The following is a 24439-nucleotide window of genomic DNA, read 5'->3' on the forward strand; positions in this document are numbered from 1 at the left end:
GTATTTAAAATATTTTATATACCATAAAATAATTTATTAATATTAGCTGCATTGTGTAAAAAGTCAAATATCATGTATCATTTTTTAAAGTTATATATATATATAAATATGTATATATTATAATTGTTCTGTATTGAAACTGAGACGTACGTTGTTGTTGAGGATAGATTGTTAATGGAAATGGTTGTTGTAAAATGGTATATATTTAAGAAGCAAAACCACTGAGTTGATGTTATAATGGAAATTGTATGATCTTTATTTCCATATTTTGTGGGCCCTGGCTGCCTGAAATAAGAGAATAACAAGTGATAAGCACAAATATTCATAATTTGTTTCATGAAGTAAACAAGTTTTTTTTTTTTAAATAATACGCATCGCATTTATGGAGAAGCAGTAAATTCTCTCAATGTAGCTAGCACAGGGTTTTTGTTCTGACGCTGGAGAGGCTAAGGTTAAATAATAATAATAATATAAACCTTATTTCAAATAAACATTGAATGAACAAATGACACTTGGCTGTGTGATCGAAACACTTCATGTACAGATAATAGTAAAACGGGAATAAAAGACTTTATTTAATTACCAGTTTTATTAGTAATATTAATGGTCATACAAAATTGGCAACACTAATTGAAAATAGTCAAATCTTCTTCGGCATCTTTTGTGATTAAAAAAACCTTTCCAGAATCCAACTAAACCCTTGCGGAGACGAGAATGCTGCTGGGGTACGGCAGTGACGATTGCGCGAGCAAACGCACTGTCGTCCCGGGGTTTGCAAACCCCTCCGCCCATACAGTACAAATCGTCTAACTTAATTATCACTAGCACTACTTACAAACTAGCCTATATAGACAATACAAAAAAAAATTGAATATTAATTTAAAAAAAAATTAAAAAATAAAACAGAATATTGAAAAATTAAAAAGGAAATAAAATTCAACTGAAAGGATAAATACACACTTGGTAAAATGTTTATATTTTTATATAATGCGGGCTGAGAGCACGCGGACGGCGCTGCCCTAAAGAGACGTAATGGCGCACAATATTCGCATAAGAAACGCAGACACGGGGCACAGTGTAGCTAATACTCACACCATAGGAAACTCTAGGCAACGACGGACACAGCAAACAGCCAATTAGATGAGGTCTGCCACATTCATGGGCATTTCGACAATGCGAGTAGTATAAAAAGTCTCGATGTCCTTAAGAACGCGCTTGTCATCTTCAGTAACGAAATTGATCGCCACACCCTTACGGCCGAAACGTCCACCACGACCAATCCTAAAAAGCAAAACGAGTGCGTTAATAATCATCATCTTCGTCAATTAACAACTAATCATATATCGTCCATATAAATGTATCAATGAAATAATCGTACCTGTGAATATAATTCTCCCTATTGGAAGGCAAATCGTAGTTAATTACAAGAGAGACTTGTTGGACATCGATACCACGAGCCAACAAATCGGTGGTGATGAGAACACGAGATGAACCACTTCGGAACTGTCTCATGATAACATCACGCTCACGCTGTTCCATATCGCCGTGCATGGCAGAAACAGTGAAGTCGCGTTTGTGCATGTTTTCAGTGAGCCAGTCAACCTTGCGTCTTGTGTTACAGAAGATTACGGCCTGCGTAATCGACAAAGTATCGTACAAATCACATAAGGTCTCCAACTTCCAATCCTCCCTCTCGACAAACACGTAAAACTGTTTGATACCTTCCAGTGTCAATTCTTCCTTTTTGACTAAAATCCTCACTGGATCTCTCATAAACGACTTGGTTACGTCCATTACATCAACCGGCATTGTAGCCGAAAGCAAAATTACTTGAACGTCCATGCTTAAAGTCTTGAAGACATCGTGAATTTGATCCTTGAAACCACGAGACAACATCTCGTCAGCCTCATCCAGCACGAACATCTTAATGCTATTGGTGCGCAGAGCCCTCCTATTAATCATATCGAATACACGTCCGGGTGTACCCACGACTACGTGAACACCCTGCTCCAATTTCCTAATGTCTTCACGGACATTGGTACCACCGATACATGCGTGGCATTGGGCCGACATGAAATCGCCGAGAGCGATTACGACCTTCTGGATTTGTTGGGCCAATTCACGGGTTGGGGCCAAGATCAGTGCCTGACATTCTGGCAACGCAGTATCGATCTGCTGAAGGATCGAAATCGAGAACGTCGCGGTCTTACCAGTACCAGACTGGGCTTGTGCAATGACATCATGTCCCTTCACACATGGGATGATTGCCCTCTGTTGGATAGCAGAAGGTTTTTCAAAACCGTAAGCATAAATACCCCTGAGGAGTTCTTCCTTCAAGTTCATGTCATCGAAGTTATCAACAACTTCCTCCCAGTTGGATTGGATGACACCATCAGGGTCCATTCCTGGTGGGCCTTCCATGCTTTGAATATCTGAGGTTGGTCCATTTTTATCTGCTGACCATTCTTCAGATTTACTAAAACCAAAATTAACATTAATATAAATAATGAAATAAAAAAATCAACATTTAAATATACAAGGACAACAACCTTTCATTTCAAATTGAATTTCAGAACTTATTCGAGAAATACATTTTTTTAAAATTATAATGAAGTGTTTCTAATGCTGGTGAAATAATTTACTACAAATATGCATACACATTCCACAATATTTTTATGGAAGATCAACTTTTAAGAAATAATTCCATAATTAATAAATTACTATAGCATACATTATTAATAAGTACATTTGTGTTTAAGTATAACCAAACTAATTGATTACATTGTTATAATTCAGTAACTCACAACAAAGAATATGTTGATCAGACTTGAATTTAACCTCCAAATAGATGCTATATTAGTCACAAATACCTTTGTGATGGAAATAATAATAATAATTGAAGAGTGACTAATATTTAATATTGTGGAATACCCAGATTAGTAATGTTGTATATAACTATCTTGTTCCAAGAATAAGTTTGGGGATGCTTGTTTTAGAAGAACTTTGCCCGATGTAGTAAACAAAGATTAGATACCAATTATATCTATAATCATGTTTTAACTATTAATTGAATTAATAATACGTAAATTATTTGGTAAATGAATGTGAAATAGAAAATGCAATTAAATGTTTGGATATAGAAAAAGAATAATGGCGGTAAGTGACAATCCATGGATTGCCAAAATATTAGCTTTCAAATATTCAACAGAAACGTCTATTTATAAAGTCTAAAACATTATTTAAATTACATAACGAAGGATCCGAATTTCACGTGGGTTATGTAGTGATATTAGCGTGTTGAACGTTATCAAGTGAGGAACAGAGTTTAACCGCCATTCAAAGATGGGGGGCTTATGACATAGGGCCACTTAACCGCCAATTCACAGGGTGGTTGGAAATGCCGCCGTCTTCGATTTATTTATAGACCGAAGAGTGCGAAGATCATTATCCGCAGAAAAATTTGTTAGAAAATGACCACGCCATGTTGGCATTCAGGCGAGTTATATGGAAATCTACACGCCGAAATCCGCAACGAAAAGCACAAAAAATACACGAAAGCCGCGGATCTGAACCAGCAGAAACATAGCCTCACAGTATTTACAATCATCTATATGCAATTTATCGTCAAACACTCGAAATAAACTCGAAAAAAAAACAAAACTTACCTTCTTTCAGACGTATGCGACATGTTCCACTTGCGTTTGTTAGAACGGAAAAGGCTTCTAGTAGTCTCCGCAAGGTGTGATATTCCTACGCTTCAGCACGAAATAATATAACCTTTAAGCGGACGATGAAACTGTTCGAAATGAACTGCCAAACTGACAATGATACCAGATTACCTTCCAAGGGACTTAGTAAATATACCTACTTTGACCATAAACCGAAGGGACAGTAAGGGTGGGAGGTTTTTGTTTAATGGTGCGCTTTGTTAAAGAGGCACAGGGACCCTTCCCGGAAACAGAACCCCAACGTGGTAAACCCCGCGAAGTTTGAAATATGTTTGACTGATTTTGTTGTTATCCTAATGTCAATATTATTTTATTTTTACTAATTAAAGAAATCTATTTTAATCTATATATATATATTCTGAATACACTTATTTGTAGAATTATATAAATAAACTTTAGTTATATATGTAGACTTTGTTTCACTTATACTACAAGATAATTACCATGTTCTGGTAAAATCTGGAGAGTAAGTGAAATATTTTTTCTTGGAATTTTAACCGAAGACTAAGAGCAGGTATACTTCTCATAGAAAATGTATCCATTGTCAATAACCCAATAACCGTTTTCAGTACTTTCTAATCGCAATGTTTCTGTAAACTTCCCTCTTCTTTACGTGAAGTTTAAATTATTATAATTGAAACCTATAATATGCAATTTGAGTCAATCTAAATCAGCGTTTATCAACAACCGCTCTGCAAATAATGTAAAATGTAGAGCTATTATTGAAGCTATAAATTATTATTTTTGAAATTTTAACGGTTTTCTTTTTGTTATAGAACTGAGGTTTCCTAAAGTATTTAAATAAAACAATTATAATCTTGTAACATTCAATGTATTTGTAACACAAATATATATATTTATATTCTCAAATATTCAACAATAAATTCAACGTTTATCACTTGCTCTTGGTACATTATATAAATTTTAAAGTTAAAAATATAATCTTCATCACATACTTTAAAATTATTGATTTAATAATAATAAAAAAGAAAACTACTATTATTGGCACAAAAATTCCAACTACAACTGACGAAACAGTAAAAACGTTATAATAGAAATAAAAATTGAACAGCCTTATTTCGGTATTTGTACACATCAATTTGTACGTAGTTAACTGACTTACGACTTAAAACAACCATCAACATTGAAAATATTAGACTAGAATATAATAATTAAAAAGGACTATATATATATAATTTCAGTCATTAGGAGGTAGTATTATCGAGTGAATCTTTATAAGAAAGCACAACCAAGAATGAGGAACATAACTGATATAGGAAAAACAATATAAATACCCATTCTTGGGTGGCATGTGCTAATTAATAAAGCAATATTATCTTCTTCGTGTTCTATTCCATCATGAGTTGGTACCTCCACTATTACTCTTTCATCAGACCAAAATTTGATTGGAAAGTGGCATTCAGTAACATTGATGCATTCTTTGTCTTTAGAGTTGTTCATATATTGGTATGTTGGTTTGTATACATCAAAGACTGCGTGAATATCATTCGTAATGAAATCGTTGTCAGAGTAAAAGATGTAATAATAATATCCATCACTTCCAACCTCGTGGATTGTTTCCATGTGTTCACTACGATCTAAATAATGTACATCAGTGCAAAGCTTTGAGGGATTAAAACCTTGTGTTAATAAAATTGAGCCATCATAACATGTTAGTAGGTCAGTCTCAAAACTGGAAACGCTATTTTCAAACGATTGATCTTTTGTGTAATTAATAGCATTTCCACCATGCTCAATTCTTCCATCCAATATTTGATTAATGTCTCGTTTATTGCGCGTTTCTTCATGTTGAATCTCATCTAATTTAATCTCTTCCTCCTCACTTAACAAGTGCTTCTTATGTGCATGTCTTTTTGGATGGACAGGTTCCTTGAGTATCTTTTTGCTTTTATTTAGCCTCTGCTTAACAAACACATCTGCATTTGTTCCAATTCCTTCTTCTGCTGCATTGTTCCGATTCAATTCATTTACATCTCCAAGTTCCTGGGCATGTTCAAATGTTACTTTCACCTGTTTGTATTCAACATCCATGGTTGCTCCAAACTTTTTCTGATTGTGATCCAGTAATCCACAGGTCCTCAGATTCTTTTCTCCTCGCACAACTAAAAGCCTGGAACCTTCATATCTAGAACATACTTTCAGTGAGACAGTTGCACCCTTCAACAGATAAAATCCCCAATATTCCAATGTATCGTCTGGGAGAGTCATAGACTTCTTTAGACGAATATGCTTACGCTTGGGACTAAGCTCAGGAGACTGTTTCAATTGAAATGCATTGAAGGAAGTATTCATTCTCAATGTTTGGGATTCACAGAAAATGGATGATATACCGTCCATTATTGCTACCACATCAGATTCAGCCACCGGGTAAGAAACATCAGCAAAGATGCTATGTCTGAGATACAATGGGGTCACAATCAAGAAAGTTGGTAATATTGTGGTCATCACACAGAATATCATAACTCTCTTGACTCCATGCATCTTTCCAATTTCTGAAATAAAACAGATATTTTTAGACATGTGAATTCCTTAATATTATTACACATATATGTTAAAATATTCTAGAAAAATACCTCATGCAGTTTCGTTTTAAATCAAAAGGAGAATGTGCACCCATTAGAAAATAATCTTGTGTTGTAATTCCAAGCTGAATTATTTCTTATCACATTTGATAACGTCTATACAAGTAGAAAATTAACATATCGATTAATCAAACTTCTAGTCTCCCTTATTTGAACAATGTCAAAACATGTTTATAGCCTTTTCTTGTCAATTCACGCGTGTTTAACTCTGTTTTAGGGCTATAAACAGATAAAAATCCATAACCCAATTTACAGGTTTCTGCAATTTTATATTTAGATATTCAAATTAGACGCGAAAGATCTTTATTATCTTTATTTGTTATATGTTTTTATATTGAACGGATTCTTCCACAGCTCGTAGAGTTGATCCACCTTTATCTTTGTTTACTGATGCAACCACTTCAAAATTTCCATTGTTGTATTCTTAATACGAAATTTGCCTCAATTTGAAATAATTATTTACTTCGGCATATCCTAAACTGTTATCTGTTGCGACGCTTCACTTAATCTGCGATATTTTCCGCAGTATTGCCTTTTGCTTTGTAAATATACTTGGAAAATTTGTACTCGTGATCTTTGCTTGAATGCGTAACGATGTAGTAAACAATCAAACAAACAAAAATATGGAAACTTGTAAATAATATTTAAGTTTACAAAATATTGATAAAGTAACTACTCGTAACTGGATTTTCTATAAACCTTGGATTTTAGGTTTCTCTGTTGATTGAAACATCGCAAATATTACATTTAATATAAAAAATGTATTCAATTTAGTAGTAGTGTTGAAACAATTATTGCTTAAACACTAATATGGAACTTTATAAGCGATAATCCTTTTATTAGTTTTTGAGTAATTTAGTGATAAAACAACGGGAGTGCAAGGCTGAAAATGTCAGTTACTCGCTCTGTTTATTATAAAATATAAAAATTGACTTTATCTATAAACTACAAAGAAGATGTATCTATATTTAGAATGAATTATCGTTTTAATATTTTAATTATTTACTTATTTTATCAATACAAACTAATAGCAATTCATAAATGAGAGTGAATGATTGCAACTCATGTACACTTTTAGTAAATTAGTTGCTGAACTTTATTTTTTCTTGAATTGAACGAAATTACTTTCATTGATTGGATATTTCAATGAATTGTTTATAGTCCAGGCGCGGCCAACTGATAATTTCGAATGTTAATAAAACGAGACAAAACAATCAGAGTTTTTAAGTGGAAGAGTTGATTTCAAGAACGAAGAAGTTTTCAGAATAAACTATTCAAATAATTTCTAACAATAAAATGATGAATGTTATATGATCTTGGGTTATAGTTTCTTAGTCTTCATGATTTTGTATGTAATGTATCTTAATATAGGTATTAATAAAGTACTAATTTATAGAACTGTTAAGATTTGTATTTGATGGAACATGAATATACTTACTATGTAGCCTTTGTATTGAACTGTAAGTGTATCCTGTGTAATAGGCAACATTGTTGTTGGAGTTTTGTATAACCATTTTATTGGACTCGTAAAAACAGTTCTATACAAATATTGTTTAAGGAACGTTACAGCATTCATAAACGGTAAACTGCAGATATTTATATATATATATATATAAATACTCTACATTGTTAGCATTTAATGTTGTTGATCACTGAATAAGATTGCTTCTGCTGCATACACATCACGGTCTTGTAAAATAATTATCAATAAGTAAACAAGAACTAACCAAACCATTTACTGAGGAATATTAAGTCCGATAATGTATTATCTCGTCGGAATAATAAGAGGGGAACAACTTGGACATAATATTATTATTGTCCCACAAGACGAACACATCGTGTTACAACAATTAACCATAATTACGTTAACTGTTGGATTTTTTTTAGGAATCTTAAATATTTACATAATTTAATGATTGTACGTATGTATGCATCCTTATCACCATTTACGTAATTAGATAGTTAATACGCTTAATTCCTTGATACCTTTTTATAATTATAACAATTATTGATAACAAAAGTTTTTGTCTTGCTTGTTTTTTACAAAAAAAAAATGTTGGTAAATATTCATTGTTTTCACATTTGCAGTAAATTTCCATTACAAATATTTTGGGAAATAATTAATTACAATAACAAACGTATTAAAATGAATTATTACTTATTAACGTATAGCATTCAAAATATGTTAATAGTGCTCAATGAATCATAGTATTTTCCATCAGTATTAACAAATCTAATGGATAGATGAACAGCGTTCAAATCAGTTTCACCGAAGCGAAAATTTTTGTATTTTTGTAATATGTAGGTGGCATCGAACGATTCTCTGACGTGTCTTTCATTTTGGGCATTCCCTCTACGAAACAGCGAATTCATTAAAGTCACGTGCAGTTTGACGCTCTCGTATTGCTTTCTAATTAAACCTGCGATAATTAAAATAATTATTTTTTCTAAATCATCATTTCGTTAATTACCTTTGTTAGCGAAATGTTCGACAATCTTGTCTGCCATGCTTTGGAAACTGCTCCCATATTTGGGTAAACTTAGTTTGACTTTGGCATACAAAACATCGACGTCACTAGGATCATCATTCATAATTTCCAATCCCTCAAGGATTATCCTCATGGGATTAGCGTTTTTAAAAAGAGGACTAAAAGTTGTTTGTTAAATATGTATATGATGCTATTTCTTTATTGACCTAATAATTTCCTCTTTGCATTCCTGTAGAAGCTGGATTGCCAAGAGCTTTTCAATATTATCCATCAGCACCAATGGAGCAATAGTCAAATGGAACTTATTTGGTCTTTGAAATATACTATCATCAACACCTCTCAATGGAGGACCATCTAATAAATTAGACTACTCTTCAATTAAAATACTCAAAAAAAAATATAAAATACCATACTTTGAATATCTGGAATTGCTTGTCGATTTCACTTGATGCAACTGGTACAGAGATGAAATGGGTCATTTGCTGTTTATCTCTCAATTGCAAAACAAGCATTTGAAGTCTTGCATGTGCCGATGAAATACTCCTTTCTGAATTGCCAGTTATGATTATGTTACCAGATTCACCTACCTTTGGGATCTTTATGCTTGTATCAGTAGCAGATTCCAGTTGCCTTTTATTTGTACCCTTTACACCAATTATTGTCGGGTAAAATACTCTGCAAGTAATAATTCAATTTGTTTGTAGCATAAATGAAAAGACACTCACGGAGCAATATGAAATTGGGCAATAAACTTTCCACTTTTCGTTACTTTGATTTCCAAATCATCCTCAATTTCTGCACAGTTAATCATATCATCTGCAAAATACACATTATATGTTATAATATGGAACTTAAATTGCAAAACCAACCATCGTTATCTAAATATGGACCCAATTTAGAAGTGTTTTTATTTTGAATTTCGATTTCCGCTCCATACCTTCTGTAATTGCATTTTCCCAGATTAAGAATTTGGGGTTTTATGAAGTCCTCTGGATTTTTAGAATTTAAGATATCCATATTGAATAAACAATATTTACTACTTGTTTCTGAGAATTATAGGTTATTATTGTAGTTCAATCAATTAGAACTACTGGAAATAATTACAATAGAAAAATAAGTTTTATTTATGAACAGAAGAACAAATTTTTAATTATAATTAACACATTCGACTAATGGCAAATAGTTTTTGTTGATATGATTTGTTTGTACTTGTACTAACAGTTTAATTATTACATTCTGAATTTAAAATTTGTACTGTTGCTAATGATTTATAGTAACCATTGTCGTCTACGCTGCTCATTAAAGATAAATCTATGGCATTAAAGTTACATTTACCAAAGTAATGATCTTTGTAATCTTTCATAATGTCAACAGCATTAAATGGTAACCTTTTCTGGTAGAACTTCTTCCTGCCTTCAACTTTCCTATATTTTGTGTTCATCAAAGTTGCATGCAATTTAACATCAACTTTCTGCTCCTTGCAGAAACCTTTAAACAAATGTATTAGTAAACTACATATTGAGATTCATACCTTATAACCTTTGATGTAAAAGAAATTATTTATTGAATTAACAATAGCTTGCAAATCACAATTCTCATCTTCATCAGTAAATTTCGCTTTGGCATATAACACATGACATTTTTTTAAATCTGTCTGCATGCTATCTAATCCTTCAAGTATAATACTAAGATGATTTCTTCCATTCAACATATTACTAAAACATAAACTCATCATAAAATTATCTCCAAAGAAAAACTGAAGCTTACTCAAAAACATCTTTCTTATACTTTTGTAAACATTGTGTAACTTCTTCTATTTCAGATGAGTTAAATAAAGATAAGACAGTGATTGTTAAATGTAATTTTTCAGCCTTCTGAAATATACTTTCCTCAACTCCTTTGTACTGTTTTTGTACTACTTTGTCCTATCATAAAAAGTAACATTAATAAAAATCATTTCAATCATTTGTGGCATACCTTGAATTCCAAAAAGTTTGTTTTTATTTCATCACTTATTGTAGGAATTGATATGAATTGCAATGGCTTTGATTGAGATCTTATTTCAGCAATTACTGTATGCAGTTCTTTCATTGCACAACCTACAGTTTGTATTGAATTTCCATGAACTTCTATCATTACACTATTTTCTGTTTCCAAATCATTCAGCAAGATCTGCTTTTCTTCTTCTACTTTATCTTTCAGGTATTTGAGTTTCAGCTTTTTACTGTAATAGCTAAAATTAAGACTTATTTATTCAAGTCTTGAAATGATAAGCAAATATTTCTTACTGTGGTAATTTAAATTTTGATTTCTGTGTCCAATCATCTAGAGGACTGTTAACAATATTATATAAATGTTCATATTCATTGTCTGTAAATTGTTCAGATTATCAAAAATCATATACAAAACTTGATTTATAAGTTTTACCAGTAAATGCTGTTTCATCAGGTATCTTAAAGCAGTTTCCATCTATCCACATCATGTTCTTACTCATTATTTGATTTTAATACACTCAGTTTTAAATCAATCGGTTACAATTAAATAAAAGTAAAATATGTTTATTGCGTACTTGTGATTTGTTATTGTTATGGTTTTGATGCATTTTATGGTTAGGCTAAACGTTTTGAAGCCACTAGATGGACACACCTACCTTCTGAAAATTGCATACGTGAAATATTCATATTTGTTAATTGTATTAATTTACACTTTCAAAATAAATATTGGTATAAAATTAATGCATGTGTGATTTTGTTTTTTAGAAAATAAGTATATTTTATAAATAAAACATATATCTATAACATATAAAACACGTAGGTACATATTATTGAGTAGATCTGATTAGAGAGTGTTTGTAGTATCCACATTTGGTAGAGTATATTCTAGGTGGGCGGGACTGCATGAGTTGATCGTCTTCTTAAGAATGCTCTACCACCTGGTGGGAATTGTCTGGCTAACAATATCAAAGAAGAGGCTAAAGCTAATTTGACTGGGGTATTTTGTCCGCCCGGTAGAGTTATGAATATAGTTGCTACAGCTGCCAAACTGTCCCCTAAAAATAAAACGATGAAACATTCGTGATATACATTTTAACTGTATGTTATTACCTGTCGGTTCGACTGCAACCGGTCTTAGATCGTAGTGTGCATTCCTTCTCGGTTTTGTTCTTTGGCCAAGATTTAAGGTGACGCTTGCAAAAGGCCTCTTGGCCATATGCAGCATTTCAACGACGTGTCTTCGGTGTGCCCTCCGGACATCTGCCGCTTGTTTAGCTTTCCACGCGACCACGCATGCAGCCAAGAACAAGAAAAAGCACGAAAAGAAAACAGAGAAAAATACGAACAGATCTATGTGCAATTGATCTTGTTTGAAGAAGACAATTCCGTACGCGACCTTCTTATCAGTTTCCGGTGGATCCACCGCTTGCAAGACCAGATAGAAACGAGTGGATTCTAAACTATGAGATTCTTCAGGTAGTGTGATTACAAGACGATCTTTCAATCCCTTCACTGCAAGCATTGTTTTCGTCTCTTTGACTGTGATGTACGTCCTAAGACCGTTTGCTGATTTTTCTAAATACACATCGTCCGTTCCATTATTTATGTGAGAATACTTCGGATCCAAATCAATCTCATGCACGCCAGTCGATTGATTTTGGAATACAATGTACGTGTCATCGTGCGTACTCATGAAGACATTCAATTTCCCTTGCGTCACATCGATTATTACTCTTATATCGACATTCATGTATCTCGGTTGTATTGCAAAGAATACCATCTCTCCTGGATGTAAAGGTTTCGGTTTCATTTTACACTCATCTAAAAAGAGAATCACCATAAATAATTTACTTAAGTTTCAATTAAAATAATCTTACCAATTAGCTTCGCATCGAAACACATTTTTAAGTCCATGCTCATTACCTTATAACACTGATGACCAGCGGTCGGTATTCCCGAATACCCTTCTTTGCATTTTGAACATTGCACCATGTAACAAGGGGTTGCAGAATTCTTACCAGAAGCACCGGAGGGGCAAATATCGCTTTCAGTGTTATTTTTGCAATTGCATTTCTCACCAGTAACTGGATCACATGTATCTCCGTGTCCATGGCAATCGCACGGACGACACGGATCTCTATGGTCTTCCGATCCTCTAAAATTACCTGCTATGCATTCATCGCATCTTGTTCCCGATGTACGACTACCGCATCGCAAACATCGAGCAATACCTTTTGGACCTTCTTTCAGGTATTTTCGTACTTCCTCAATATCCATATTTTCTGGAGGATCGTGTTCCGTAGAGTTTTCACTTAAGCATATTTTGCTGTGTCCGTTGCAGTACTGTTCGCATGGAATGCATTGCCCACTATCAGATGGATCACCTACAAACAGCGGCAAACATTTCTCGCATTGCGTTCCCATCGTATTATTATGACATTTCAGACATTGATCCAATTTGTCCGGACCCTCGCAGTTTGCATGTCCATTGCATTGACATTGAATGCTGCAGTTAGCCCCAACGTAACCGAAATCGCATTTGCATTTATTTGGCTCAATGCACTGTCCTCTGACACAACCTTGTGCACATACTGGTTCACAGCCGTTTGGACTAGTTTTGTAGCCTGAGCCACATACACATTTGTAACCCTCTTCTAAATCTTCGCACCTCTCGGAAATGGGATTACAGCTATGATGATCGTTCAGACATTCATTTTCCGGAGGGCATTTAACGTAAAACCAAGAGTAACTGGTATTAGACGGCAATTCGTAATCAGTCTGATAGACTACATCGTCGCATGTTCCATGCATAGGTCGTTCGCTTGATCCTTCTGTGCATAAACCTGTACCGTTGTTATCAGGAGCAGCACACCATCCGCAATTGGCATGTCTTAAGCATGTCGCACATTGCGAAAAAACGGAGCACGGCTCTGGACAAAATTCTCGATCGTCTGTTTGCAACACCAGACCACAGACTCCACCAGCACAGTACAATTGCTGGTACGACGCTGAAATGCACTCATCCAATTGCGTTGACCAGCGGCAATCTGAAGCATCCAGACATTCGCTGCAAGATTTATAATGGGTACAGGATGGCGCACAAGTGTTAATTGCATTTTGTTCTTGGGAATTAAATACTAAAAAATAAATTGTAATAATTACTGTAAGAGAGATGTAAATTTAATTAAAACTTACATTGTATGCATTTTTGCTTGGTGTAACTCCAATCACAGCCTGGGATCTGATGACACTGGATGCAATCAGTGGCAACACATGTGTTATATGGACACTGTGTTGGTTGAGTGATTGATTTTCCTGAGCAAGTTTTGTTTCCAACGCATAAATTATCACACCACTGGCATCCAGTCACTTGGGTACACGTTGAGCAATCATATAATACTGTACAATTGTCCGTTACGATCGGCCCATCGCAAACTCTTCCTTGGTTTTCATGTTTTGTATCTTAAATAAAAAAGTTAATCAATGTTTTTTTTTTTCCAAACATCAAGGTTTTCTGTACAATTACGATTTACTATATCCGGAAAGGGGCATTTTGTTTTATGACTATGGCAAGTTTCAGAAACGGTTTTTACATCATATTTCAATGCACAATATGCGCAATCAGGTACTTTCAGACAGTCTCTATTCGGCCACAGGGCGCAAAGATCCCGAGGCAATTCCAAACGTAAAACGGAGCATTGCACGTCACTGCCCCATCCTCCTATTATATATGCAGCATTTCCGTCTGGCTCTACTGTCATTGCCTGGGCATAGGTTTGGCCAGGCAATGGACCGATCTTATCAACACCTTAAACATTAATCCATAAGTTGTATGCATTCATACATAAATATAGTTTGTAAAAATACCATCAGTAATCAAATTTATCCACTGATTACAATTGTATGAGTACGCATAGAGTGTATCAGATATGTTCCACGGAGAAATTCTTCCACCAAGCACGTATAAATGTGAATCTGTAGTCACTGAAGAGTGTAGAAATCGTTTTCCTGGCTGCAATAAATGTTGAAATTGATGATGCATTTAAGAGCATAGAAAAAATAAAACATACCAATACCGATGATGTAAAGGAATTTAGATTCGTCCAAGTTTTAGTGTCGTAATTTAATACGTAAAGTATATCTGAAAATATAGCTTCCTGCTTTTCGTATCTATATCCACCAAACACGTACAAACTCTTGGATGGTGCATGGAATACAGTTGTGTGTCCAAATATACCAAGAGGTCCTGCCCCTCTAGTATCCCATTTATGCCATTGAAATCCATCTAATCTAAACTCCCACACATAATTCATAAAACCATGTTGTGGTGATACACCTCCAATAAGAATTAAGCTGTCTAAGGAAGAATTTCTATATGAAGTCAGGGTGTGTCCGGAAACTGCAAACGGCCAGCTATCCGCCTTTTCGCGTCCGATCTCGTTCCATCGTTGATTGTGTATATCAAATTGCCAGAAATCGTCAAGTGTTCTGATATTCACAGATTTCGTTTGTTTTGTTAAGCCACCAAACACAAAAATGGCTTGTTTGGAGTGTACAATGTCTGCGCCATGGAAGTATCTACCCAGTGGCATCTTCGCATCAGGAGTGGAATCAACAGTAACTTGCATCCATGTACTGTTCCTTGTATCAAATAGTCGTATATCGTTTAAAGGTCCATGCGATAAAGAATAGCCGCCGAACATCCAAAGTGCGCCGCGGCGATCGGACACCAAAGAATGCCCGAATCGCGGTAAAGTCTTACGAAGATGCTCCAAGTGATCCACTAAATTGACGGTATTGAATAGTTCAGCAAATACTAACTGATTTCCTGTAAGCCTGCAATTAAAAACAAGTCATTTAGTATCGTGAATATACTATATGATATTTAGGAAAGACCATAGTAACAGAGAAAATGTTTGATCAATAATCATTTACCCAAGCAACGGGATATTATGTTTGACGATCCAGAAGTGCAAAGTTGACAGAGTGTTGAAACAATATAATCATGGAAGATTTAAGTAAACTTGCAGAACCGGAACAAACATATCATAGCGAACGCCAAACGCTGTTAAGAAAGTACGATATTCCCGTTAGTTATTTGGATTTTGATTATGTGAAAAAGTGTGCAGATGGAAGGGAGCTGGAGAAAATTCTGCATATTCTTCAATCCGGAGAGGAAGGACATTTCCCCGATCTCATTAAAGCTACCGAAGAACGTTTAGGAGCTATAAAACCGAACAGTAAATATATAAGAAAGGTCACACCGGTACTGAACAAAGCTTATTTGAATAAGGAAGACCGTGAGCACCTCTCGCAAGATTTATCTACTTGGCTGGATAATGTAAAACTAAACAATGAAGAATTGTCAAAGTTTGGAAAGTCAAGCAATGCTAATATCCCCGAAATCCGTAAAAAGGAAACGTTGATCGATAAAAGATCGGAAAATTCGACGAAACGCATAAAATCCACCGATTATTCATCATGGGATAAATATGATCCGGACACCGAAATATTGAAAATGGATTTGGATGCGGAAAAATTGAAACGCGAAATTGCCTCAAAACCAAAAGAACCAACAAAAAGAGTAAAATTTAACGAATTCCACACTAGAGCCGAAGCTAATTTCGAAGCAGAAAGAGAGAAAGAAAAAGGTAACGAGTATTATAGAATTGGTGATTACAAGCAAGCATACGTTCATTATACCAACAGTATTAATTATTCTCCTTCCTGTGTGAACTACAACAACAGGGCAATAACAAACATTAAACTGAAGGAGTATGAAAGCGCTATTAAAGATTGTCGATGTGCACTTAAATATGATGCGAAGAATATTAAAGCGCTTCTAAGACTGTCTCAAAGTTATGAATATTTGAAAAAATATGAAGATGCAATAGTTTATGCAGAAAAATCAATAGAAATCGAACCAAATAATACATTAGCGCAAACCGCCGTAAATAGATTGAATGAACTTAGAAACTCGCAAACTGATACTTTAAAGAAAAGGATGAAAATCGTTGAAATCGATAGTAAAAGTGATGAAAAAGAAACGACAAAAAATAAGAATGTATTAGATGAGATTTTTAAGGAGGAAGAAGGTTCAAAGATTATTGAGATTCGAGATACTGCTAAACCAAAGAATTGCGTCAGCAGCAATAAGTTTCTATCTAAAAAGACCAGAGACTATATACTGCTTCCAATACCCGGACCAAGTTTCATGCCTGAACCATATTTCATAAAGGTGGAAAATAAAGATCAATCTTTAATAAAACGACAAGAGTATATCTTGAATAACAGACAACAAACACTGTATTATACGAACATTGACGAGGACGAAGATGATTGTGAAGTAATTCATTTGAAAAAATCTGATAGCAAATATTCGTTCAATGGTGATTCAGTTACAATAAAAGTAAATGAGCGAATTAATTTGAAAAGCATTGAAAATCTTATTAAAGTAGAAGATATTAGTTTAATTGATGCATCATGCGAAGATGAACTAATGGAAGAATTCGAATTAAATAAATTGAATCTCGGAGAAAAAGTAGTGGAATCTAGTAACGAGATTGATATAAATTCTGATGTCAAATTGCCAGATTGTCCAATTAATATAACTAATGGAAATAATTTAGAATTAACAAAATCGGAAGAAATGATGAATGTGACTACCGACCAACAAGCAATGAATGTAAGTAATAAATTAGTGATACTTTATTATGTATTATTTATCTGATTATTCAGAGAAATTTCCGTGACGGGGCTGGAGAACCAAATAACATAGATGATAACCATGGATTCCGTATTACGCCAAATGAAATCGATAATCCTTATGCTTTCACTAAATATTGGAATTGCGTTTACAAAGATTGTACCGGGAATTCCATTGCACAATTACTGAGAAATATCAATTCGGATTTAATACCTTACTGTAAGTGCTACACAATTATTTAGACATACATATATATAATCACAATACTTTCAGTAATTGGATGCAAATTAGATGGTTCAATGTTTCGATTGATATTGCGTACATTATACCAGCATTTCTCAGTACCTCATGAAATTGTAAGAGTAAAAGCAATTCTGACCAACTTGACGAACGTGCCTAGATTCGACTTGAACATCTTGTTTTTAAGCGCAGAAGACAAGAATACATTGAATTGCATGGTCCAATTTTTGGAGCAGCATGGAAACCCTTTGGCTGACCACATTAAAGAAAAGTATTTAATTTGATTTGTAATAAATGTTTTTTTTTTAATAAGTAAATCTATATGAATATTACCTTTTGTCGCACGCACGTCCACCCCAATTCTCCTCGCACAAGCATCTACCATAAGATTTATCGCATTTTCCATGACCTTTGCTGGCGCTGCAGTTCTTCGGACACACTTCAATGTCACAGTGCGGTCCAACGAATCCGTCTTTGCATATGCATAAACCGTTTTTGCAGATCCTCGGATGAACGCAATTTTCGCATTCAATAACGAAGTACATTGCACTGAAACCCTCGCCCAGCAGTCCTTGTTTATAATGAACAGTTAATTGACCTATAATGTAAACAATTAAGTGAGAACATTGTCCAACATTTTTTAAATTAAAACTCTTTCATTTGATCAATATCATACCTGTTCTTGATTCGACAATTGCTGAAGGTAATGCTTCCTCGTTGCAAAATACAGCGGATAACGCACTCTGACTACCCATATCGACTAGTTCCGGTAGTCCGTCATACACGTAAACTGCATTTTCACCACAAGTAACATTCAGATCCGTCGAGTTCATCTATAGATAATAAAATATTATATTATGTACGTTAAAAAGATATGCGATATATACTTGTAATTGAATAATAGCTGATCCAGACTCAATTATAGGATTAATGATCCATAGGCATTCCCTGGTTGGAGGACCGCCCCAAGGGGCACTGTAAGATTGTCTTGAGCTGATTCCTTGCCCGTTTGATCCAATCAACATACCTCTTGCTTCACATTGATAATAGCATTGTCGGCCACCCCTGGGGTCACCGTAGTAATTCAATTTGCATCTCTCGCATTGATTACCTTCCGTGTTATCTTTGCAATAACAGACACCAGTTATAATGTCACAGTCGCCCTCGCTCTCATTTCCGTGACCATTGCATTCGCATTGCTTGCATCCTGGTGATTTAATTAAATATAATTTAGATTTATTTCTCGTTCGTAACAACAGATATTACCTTGTTCAGTAGTCGCATTTCCAAAGCTGCCCGCTTTACAAAACTCGCAAAATTCTCCTTCCGTCCAATTCTGACATTCCTCGCAGATGCCAACATCTTCCGGACAATTGGAATGATTATTACAACCGCAATTGATAGAACAATCATCTCCCGTCCATCCCAGATCACATTTGCAAGAATAGTTGGGTTCCCCTTGGCATGTCCCGTGCACACAAACATTGTAACATGTTCTAACGCAAGATTTTCGTCCATCGCCTATATATCCCCTGCGACATTGACAACTAAAAGAACCATCGGTATTCGTGCAAATTGCTTCCTTGTGGCAGTCGTGCAGACCGAGGCCGCATTCATCCACATCTGGGCATTGAGCATAGGCCCATTTTGCGTTCGGAGTCTCTATTGCGATAGAACAATTTCCGCGTGGATTGTTGAAATCACCCTGTACGCATTTCCCGGAAATCGGGTTGGAAGAATTATAACACCATCCGCAATTCAATGAACTCAGACACGTGGAACAATTGGTGTGATGAGAACAGGATTTGCATTGTTCATGCGGCCTGGCAGAGGCTATTATGTTGTGATCTTGCGGAACCATAGGAAATGCCTGATCCAACCATTCCCTGCACAATCCGAATTGGTATTCACTGGTGTACACGGAGAAGCTGAAACATTGCTCTGTTGCCTCGCACCAAACGCACCGTCCTTTTTGTTCCAAGCAGGCGCTGCAATTGGCCCTTTTGTGACATGGCATTGGACATTGTTCCAAAGAAACGGCCGATTCACTGGATAAACCGCGCCTGGTGCACCTAGCATCTTCCACCCACCATTCGCACAGTCCTGAATTCAAGCAGCTTTCGCAGGAAATGTAATTGGAACAATTCGAACATGCACTTGGTTGGATTGTTAGGTATCTCCAATCGCCGTCTTCCGCTACGCAAGTGATACTTTCATCTTCCAAACGAGATACGCAAATATTACTAGCATCGCACCATCCGCAATGCGAGTCCGTCAAGCAATGCAAGCAGTTCCTGTATTGACTACAGCTTCCATTTGCAAAAGGCTCTAAATATTCAAAAGTAAAAACCTGAAATCATATTATCATTAATTTCCTCAAAATAAATTATAATTATTCATACTATATAAATTATAATTTCTTCTTTTATACGTAAAAGTAGAAACACTCGGTGAAAGTTAAAATACGTTCGTGAATATTAAATAAGAACCCACTAATTGCATGTGTAAATTAAGGAACGAGAATGAACAACATATTATTGTTGAATTTTTCGCGGTCAACCGTGACATACGTTTGCGTATTTTGAATTTAGGATTATCAGAAATGTGTAACATTTGTTTCCAAATCTGTGGGTCAAAAAATGTAATTGAATGAAAATAAAAATATACGCTTGCATTCTAGTTATCCTTGAATATTTAATAACGTTATCCGACCGATTCAAAGGCCAACGATAATTTGTTATGGACTCAAACACATTATCTGCTGAATATTCTTCGTGTTTCTTTCTGCGGTTTGTTTATAACGATTTGCGTCCATTATTTATTTGCTTACAGTGTGCTCGGTTTGAATGAACGAACGAACGAACTTTCTAATATTGAGATATTGACTGATATGAAATTCAGGTCATCCAATATTTAAATACCAATTAGCTAATGTGCATTTGCATCGAACAAACCTTTGCCTTCTCCTGGCCCTTGTAATGTTGCAATTCCATTTTACTTTGTGAATGATGGGAATGATAAGCGAAGCTAACGACTTTGTGCGATTCGAAATCGATCGAAACCCTATTGGAAATCTCTTGTTTCGGCCAGTGCTGTGGCTCGCATCTTTTCTGCTCTGCCGTTAAATTAGACAATTGGTTCTCTCCGATTCTCAGTGTAGCGCTGCAAAAACTTATGCAGACTTTTAACATCTCCTGCCATTGCGGCGGCGGTCTCAGAAATCCCAAAAGACGAGCTACCATTTTCCCACCGGAATCTGTTCGCAAAAGTGGATTCGCTGGACTGTTGAAATCCACCTGGAAAATAAAAAAAAACGGAATTTAAAAATTTTATTATTACTCGTTTTTTCTAATTTAACAGTTCGATTACTTAATTATTAAAAATTCACGATTACCAAAAAAAAGCAAATATTAAGTGAGTCATGTAAGAAATTTGTATTTTCTACTTTAAAATTATGAGCAATTGACCATTGTGTGTAAGCTTGAAATACAACACTCATTATCATATAATTAACATGTCATTTTTTTTGCTCACATTATTATCCGACAAGGTGAAATTTAATGACATTAAAATAAAATTATTCTATAATTGTTATTTTGCTTTTAAGATTATATAAACGTGTACATTTACTATAAATAGATTGTTGCTTTGAAATTGCAAAATACTAGGTCAAAATTGATTAAATGAAATAATTTGGGTTCTAAATGCACCAATAACAATGAAATAATAAAATACTATTAGATCTAAATCAAAATTGAAAAGTTGTTATAATTATTTGTTTAAATTTTCTAAAACAGAATAAAGTAATTAACAATGTAAAGGAAGTTTTATAGAATATGTTTAAAAATGTTTTTAATATTAGTTTTAATAATTTTCAAAATTATTGGTATATTTGGTATAGAATAAATTTTGTTTATTATTACTTAATAACATAGTTTGAATGTCTTTGTTTTTTTAGAAAGTTTCTACAGTAAAATGTTATGTTATGTAAATCTATTAAAAAAAAATCGAGTAACGTAATAAAAGTCATTGAATATAAAACTTACTGTAGTTGCATTTATGATGGCTACATGGTCGGGCTGCGTGAAATTAACCGGATGGAAGTATTTAACGAAAGTTAATCCAGGTCTTTTGTCCAATTCCCTGCATTCTTGGGGTCTCAACACCTCGGTCCCTTTGACACCCCACCAGCCAGGCATTTGGCTAGGACTATCCTCTCGAGATCCGCACACACCATAATTATCATCCTTGTGGTGACATCTGGCATTCTGCACGCACCAAGTGCATTCAGCGAGTCCAAGCTTATGAGCTGCAGACTTTACATTAGCATTACCATTATTGTGACCGTGAATTAAACAGGAATGGCAATCTCCCAGAGCGGGACAGACTCCAGGACACCGTGTCGTCTGTAAATTGGTAGTGCAATTCGCACCCACCGTTCGTCCGTAGCATAATTCATCTGCAGAACACCAACCGCATTCTGGGTCCGCAGAGCATTCAGCATAATTTCTGTGCCTAGGGCAAGCTGCTTCTGGTTCGTAATTTTCTCCTGCCTTTACGGCGACCATGGGTGGAACTGTATAGGCCAATAGATCACCATTGACGTTACCATGATAGCCACCAACTAGGAGTAAAGTGTTTCCATTTCGGACAGTAGCTGCGTGAGCGAACACGCCTTGTTGCTTCGGATAACGCGAATCGTTTGATCGTCCCAAAATTTCTGGATTGACCCATGTATGGCATCCTAAGTGATATAAATACATTTGGTTGTCGTAGCATATTTCTTCTTTGTTGTGTCTGTGCGAGTAACCACCGAAGACGATCAAATAGTTTCCAAGGATGTTAGCGGTGTGAAAAGCACGTTCGCGCGGCACGAATCTATCTCTTAAATATTCTCTGGTATAATGAATCTCAGACCAATGTCTGCTATCTAATTGGAATGCAAACATACGATCCGATAATTTAGAAAATCTTGCGACTCCAGCCACTATACCGCCATAAACCAATAATGAATTAGTTACCGAATGGTAAACAGTCGAATGCGCAACTACGCGAACATCTAACTCCTTGCCTCCTCGTGATTTAACTTCTATCCAATTCTCGGAGAGATCGTCCTCTAAATGTATTTTAAATAGCTTGGAGGAAAACTCTCCGTCTTCCGTACTTCCGCCAAACAGAAATATCTCATCGTCAGCTGCAGCAGTTAATGTATGCCGAGTCAATTTCGGCGGTCGGATTTTTGATTGCAAACTTCTGAGTTCCCATTTCATTGTAAATGCGTTATAGAGCCAAAGCTCGTTCGATAAACTACCGTTATCCAATTTTCCCCCAAAAATTACAAAACCTAATTCAACTTTGCAAGCAGAATGGCCATACCTAAATAATAATAATAATAAAATAGTAAATATCAATAAATAGATATTATATAAAATATTTACCTAGGTAGAGGTTTCTGGTGTTGAGGTTTTTGTGAATGCCTTTGTATTCTTTTAGTCACATTTGAATTTTCACTTATGTACAATAGATTTCTGAAGAATGAGTTTTTAGAGTTTATACCCCATTTCTTTTCCCATGGTCTTCCTGCATGTTCAATCAACTTTGCCACAGATGCTGGGTCTACAAAGTTTAACAAACTGATATGTGGTAGTGGATGGCCATTCTCATCAATCCATGAGCTATTTTTAAAATCATATATTTCTAAATCTCCCAAAATTTTATTTAAGTTATATCCACCAAATACATAGAGAGAATCAGTTTGATCCACGTAAACAGCAGTATGAGCTGCTCTTTTTGTGAGACCTCCTTCAGAGTGAGACAACCAGTGCCATTTGTTACCCAACACATCTTCATCACTTAAACTGCATGCCTGTCCAGAAAATCCAGGATTGCAAATACATGTATCTTCACATCTTCCTCTCCCATGGGTAAATCCACAATCCTCAGGGCAGAGTTTCTTTGAGCAATCTTGTCCACCCCATCCACTTTCACAAACACAGCGATTTTTAAAACAGTGTCCTTGAGTTTTTGAGCAGTTATTTGGACAATCAGTTATAGAAAACTCAGCGCGGAAGCCATCCAAAACATAATTTGTGTCACTGTACAACAGAATCAGCATATATCCAGATGAAGCTATCACTTGCTGTGGTTCTGTTTTTCCACTGAAGCTTCCCAACAGTGGTGACTTGAATGAATCTCCATCATAAACAAATACATAATCATAGGAACATTCTGTTCCCATACTTTGGAAACTCAAAGTAATGAACTTGTTGGTGCTGTTCGCTTTTATTAGCCATTCACAATGACTGTCTTGAGTATAATTGGAACCAATAGGACCGTCAGTTATCACCCCCCAAGAGCTAGTAAACACTCTTCTCGTTTTATCACATGGTATAAGATCTACAGCAGCATTTCCAAACAGAACAAACAAACAAACAACAATACCGGATAATGGAAAATTGATTATTTCCAGTTTCATTTTGTTACTATTTCTTAGTTACAGTTCAGATTGCTGTTTGAGCAAGCTATTAAAGAGATATTACTAAAGTCCTCCACTTTTTATTCATTATAAATATTGTTCCATTCGCGGTCACACGATAAACCAATTAAAAACTAACATTGCGAACATTAAACTTATTGCCTCTAAACACAACTACTGGAATGTAAATATTGCCATTCTGAC

General features: G+C 35.1%; 5 protein-coding genes across 9 annotated transcripts; all 5 read right to left on the minus strand.

Moving 5' to 3' along the window:
- Nucleotides 1-226: 226 nt before the first annotated feature.
- On the minus strand, nucleotides 227-3864 carry LOC108569395 (eukaryotic initiation factor 4A-I). Its single transcript, XM_017930927.1, has 4 exons — nucleotides 3666-3864; nucleotides 1379-2476; nucleotides 1093-1281; nucleotides 227-285 (listed from the first exon to the last, which is right to left on the minus strand). Exons 1-3 carry the CDS (start codon nucleotides 3686-3688, stop codon nucleotides 1137-1139), a joined length of 1266 nt encoding a protein of 421 aa, XP_017786416.1. The 5' UTR covers nucleotides 3689-3864; the 3' UTR covers nucleotides 227-285; nucleotides 1093-1136.
- A 768-nt stretch (nucleotides 3865-4632) lies between these two features.
- Nucleotides 4633-8375, minus strand: LOC108569400. 4 transcript variants are annotated; one of them, XM_017930939.1, is made up of 3 exons: nucleotides 7770-8375; nucleotides 5984-6241; nucleotides 5785-5874 (listed from the first exon to the last, which is right to left on the minus strand). In XM_017930939.1, the coding sequence occupies exons 1-3, from the start codon at nucleotides 7843-7845 to the stop codon at nucleotides 5852-5854; spliced, it is 357 nt and encodes a 118-aa protein (XP_017786428.1). In that variant the 5' UTR covers nucleotides 7846-8375; the 3' UTR covers nucleotides 5785-5851. The 4 variants fall into 4 exon arrangements, with proteins under 4 accessions (XP_017786424.1, XP_017786425.1, XP_017786427.1 ...); XM_017930935.1 differs by having other exon boundaries at nucleotides 4633-6241; nucleotides 7770-8370; XM_017930936.1 differs by lacking the exon at nucleotides 7770-8375 and adding an exon at nucleotides 6323-6706 and having other exon boundaries at nucleotides 4634-6241.
- A 131-nt stretch (nucleotides 8376-8506) lies between these two features.
- Nucleotides 8507-9894, minus strand: LOC108569401 (activating signal cointegrator 1 complex subunit 1-like). The gene is made up of 6 exons (XM_017930940.1): nucleotides 9690-9894; nucleotides 9546-9636; nucleotides 9234-9495; nucleotides 9027-9187; nucleotides 8803-8978; nucleotides 8507-8751 (listed from the first exon to the last, which is right to left on the minus strand). Exons 1-6 carry the CDS (start codon nucleotides 9835-9837, stop codon nucleotides 8507-8509), a joined length of 1083 nt encoding a protein of 360 aa, XP_017786429.1. The 5' UTR covers nucleotides 9838-9894.
- Nucleotides 9895-9961: 67 nt separating this feature from the next.
- On the minus strand, nucleotides 9962-11438 carry LOC108569402 (uncharacterized protein C15D4.13c-like). The gene is made up of 6 exons (XM_017930941.1): nucleotides 11248-11438; nucleotides 11109-11190; nucleotides 10798-11053; nucleotides 10588-10745; nucleotides 10360-10535; nucleotides 9962-10308 (listed from the first exon to the last, which is right to left on the minus strand). Exons 1-6 carry the CDS (start codon nucleotides 11312-11314, stop codon nucleotides 10043-10045), a joined length of 1005 nt encoding a protein of 334 aa, XP_017786430.1. The 5' UTR covers nucleotides 11315-11438; the 3' UTR covers nucleotides 9962-10042.
- Nucleotides 11439-11604: 166 nt separating this feature from the next.
- On the minus strand, nucleotides 11605-24248 carry LOC108569389 (multiple epidermal growth factor-like domains protein 8). Of its 2 annotated transcripts, none has more exons than XM_017930919.1 (14): nucleotides 23199-24248; nucleotides 21807-23136; nucleotides 20715-21056; nucleotides 19027-20110; nucleotides 18648-18967; nucleotides 18437-18593; nucleotides 18094-18358; nucleotides 14885-15650; nucleotides 14682-14826; nucleotides 14341-14622; nucleotides 14010-14276; nucleotides 12692-13951; nucleotides 11925-12635; nucleotides 11605-11869 (listed from the first exon to the last, which is right to left on the minus strand). In XM_017930919.1, the coding sequence occupies exons 1-14, from the start codon at nucleotides 24233-24235 to the stop codon at nucleotides 11700-11702; spliced, it is 8136 nt and encodes a 2711-aa protein (XP_017786408.1). In that variant the 5' UTR covers nucleotides 24236-24248; the 3' UTR covers nucleotides 11605-11699. The 2 variants fall into 2 exon arrangements, with proteins under 2 accessions (XP_017786408.1, XP_017786407.1); XM_017930918.1 differs by having other exon boundaries at nucleotides 14335-14622.
- Nucleotides 24249-24439: the final 191 nt, after the last annotated feature.

Source organism: Nicrophorus vespilloides, unplaced genomic scaffold (assembly GCF_001412225.1).
Source record: "Nicrophorus vespilloides isolate i.1.1-1 unplaced genomic scaffold, Nicve_v1.0, whole genome shotgun sequence".
Taxonomy (NCBI): Eukaryota; Metazoa; Arthropoda; class Insecta; order Coleoptera; family Silphidae; genus Nicrophorus; species Nicrophorus vespilloides.

Bases quoted from the DNA above. Each gene is read 5' to 3' on its own strand.
- LOC108569395 (XM_017930927.1), bottom strand. From the start codon at position 3,688: ATGTCGCATACGTCTGAAAGAAG. The intron at 2,477-3,665 runs GTAAGTTTTGTT...TTTTGGTTTTAG, and splicing joins TCGCATACGTCTGAAAGAAG to TAAATCTGAAGAATGGTCAG. The intron at 1,282-1,378 runs GTACGATTATTT...TTTGCTTTTTAG, and splicing joins AGGGAGAATTATATTCACAG to GATTGGTCGTGGTGGACGTT.
- LOC108569389 (XM_017930918.1), bottom strand. From the start codon at position 24,235: ATGAAACTGGAAATAATCAATTTTCCATTATCCGGTATTGTTGTTTGT. The intron at 20,111-20,714 runs GTTTGTTCGATG...ATATGATTTCAG, and splicing joins AGGGCCAGGAGAAGGCAAAG to GTTTTTACTTTTGAATATTT. The intron at 18,594-18,647 runs GTATATATCGCA...TATTATCTATAG, and splicing joins CAGCTATTATTCAATTACAA to ATGAACTCGACGGATCTGAA.
- LOC108569400 (XM_017930935.1), bottom strand. From the start codon at position 7,845: ATGGTTATACAAAACTCCAACAACAATGTTGCCTATTACACAGGATAC. The intron at 6,242-7,769 runs GTAAGTATATTC...GTTTTATTTCAG, and splicing joins TTCAATACAAAGGCTACATA to AAATTGGAAAGATGCATGGA.
- LOC108569402 (XM_017930941.1), bottom strand. From the start codon at position 11,314: ATGAGTAAGAACATGATGTGGATAGATGGAAACTGCTTTAAGATACCT. The intron at 11,191-11,247 runs GTAAAACTTATA...AACAATTTACAG, and splicing joins TGATGAAACAGCATTTACTG to ACAATGAATATGAACATTTA. The intron at 10,309-10,359 runs GTTATAAGGTAT...ATTTGTTTAAAG, and splicing joins TAATTTCTTTTACATCAAAG to GTTTCTGCAAGGAGCAGAAA.
- LOC108569401 (XM_017930940.1), bottom strand. From the start codon at position 9,837: ATGGATATCTTAAATTCTAAAAATCCAGAGGACTTCATAAAACCCCAA. The intron at 8,979-9,026 runs GTCAATAAAGAA...AACAACTTTTAG, and splicing joins TGCAAAGAGGAAATTATTAG to TCCTCTTTTTAAAAACGCTA. The intron at 8,752-8,802 runs GTAATTAACGAA...TAATTATCGCAG, and splicing joins CGAACATTTCGCTAACAAAG to GTTTAATTAGAAAGCAATAC.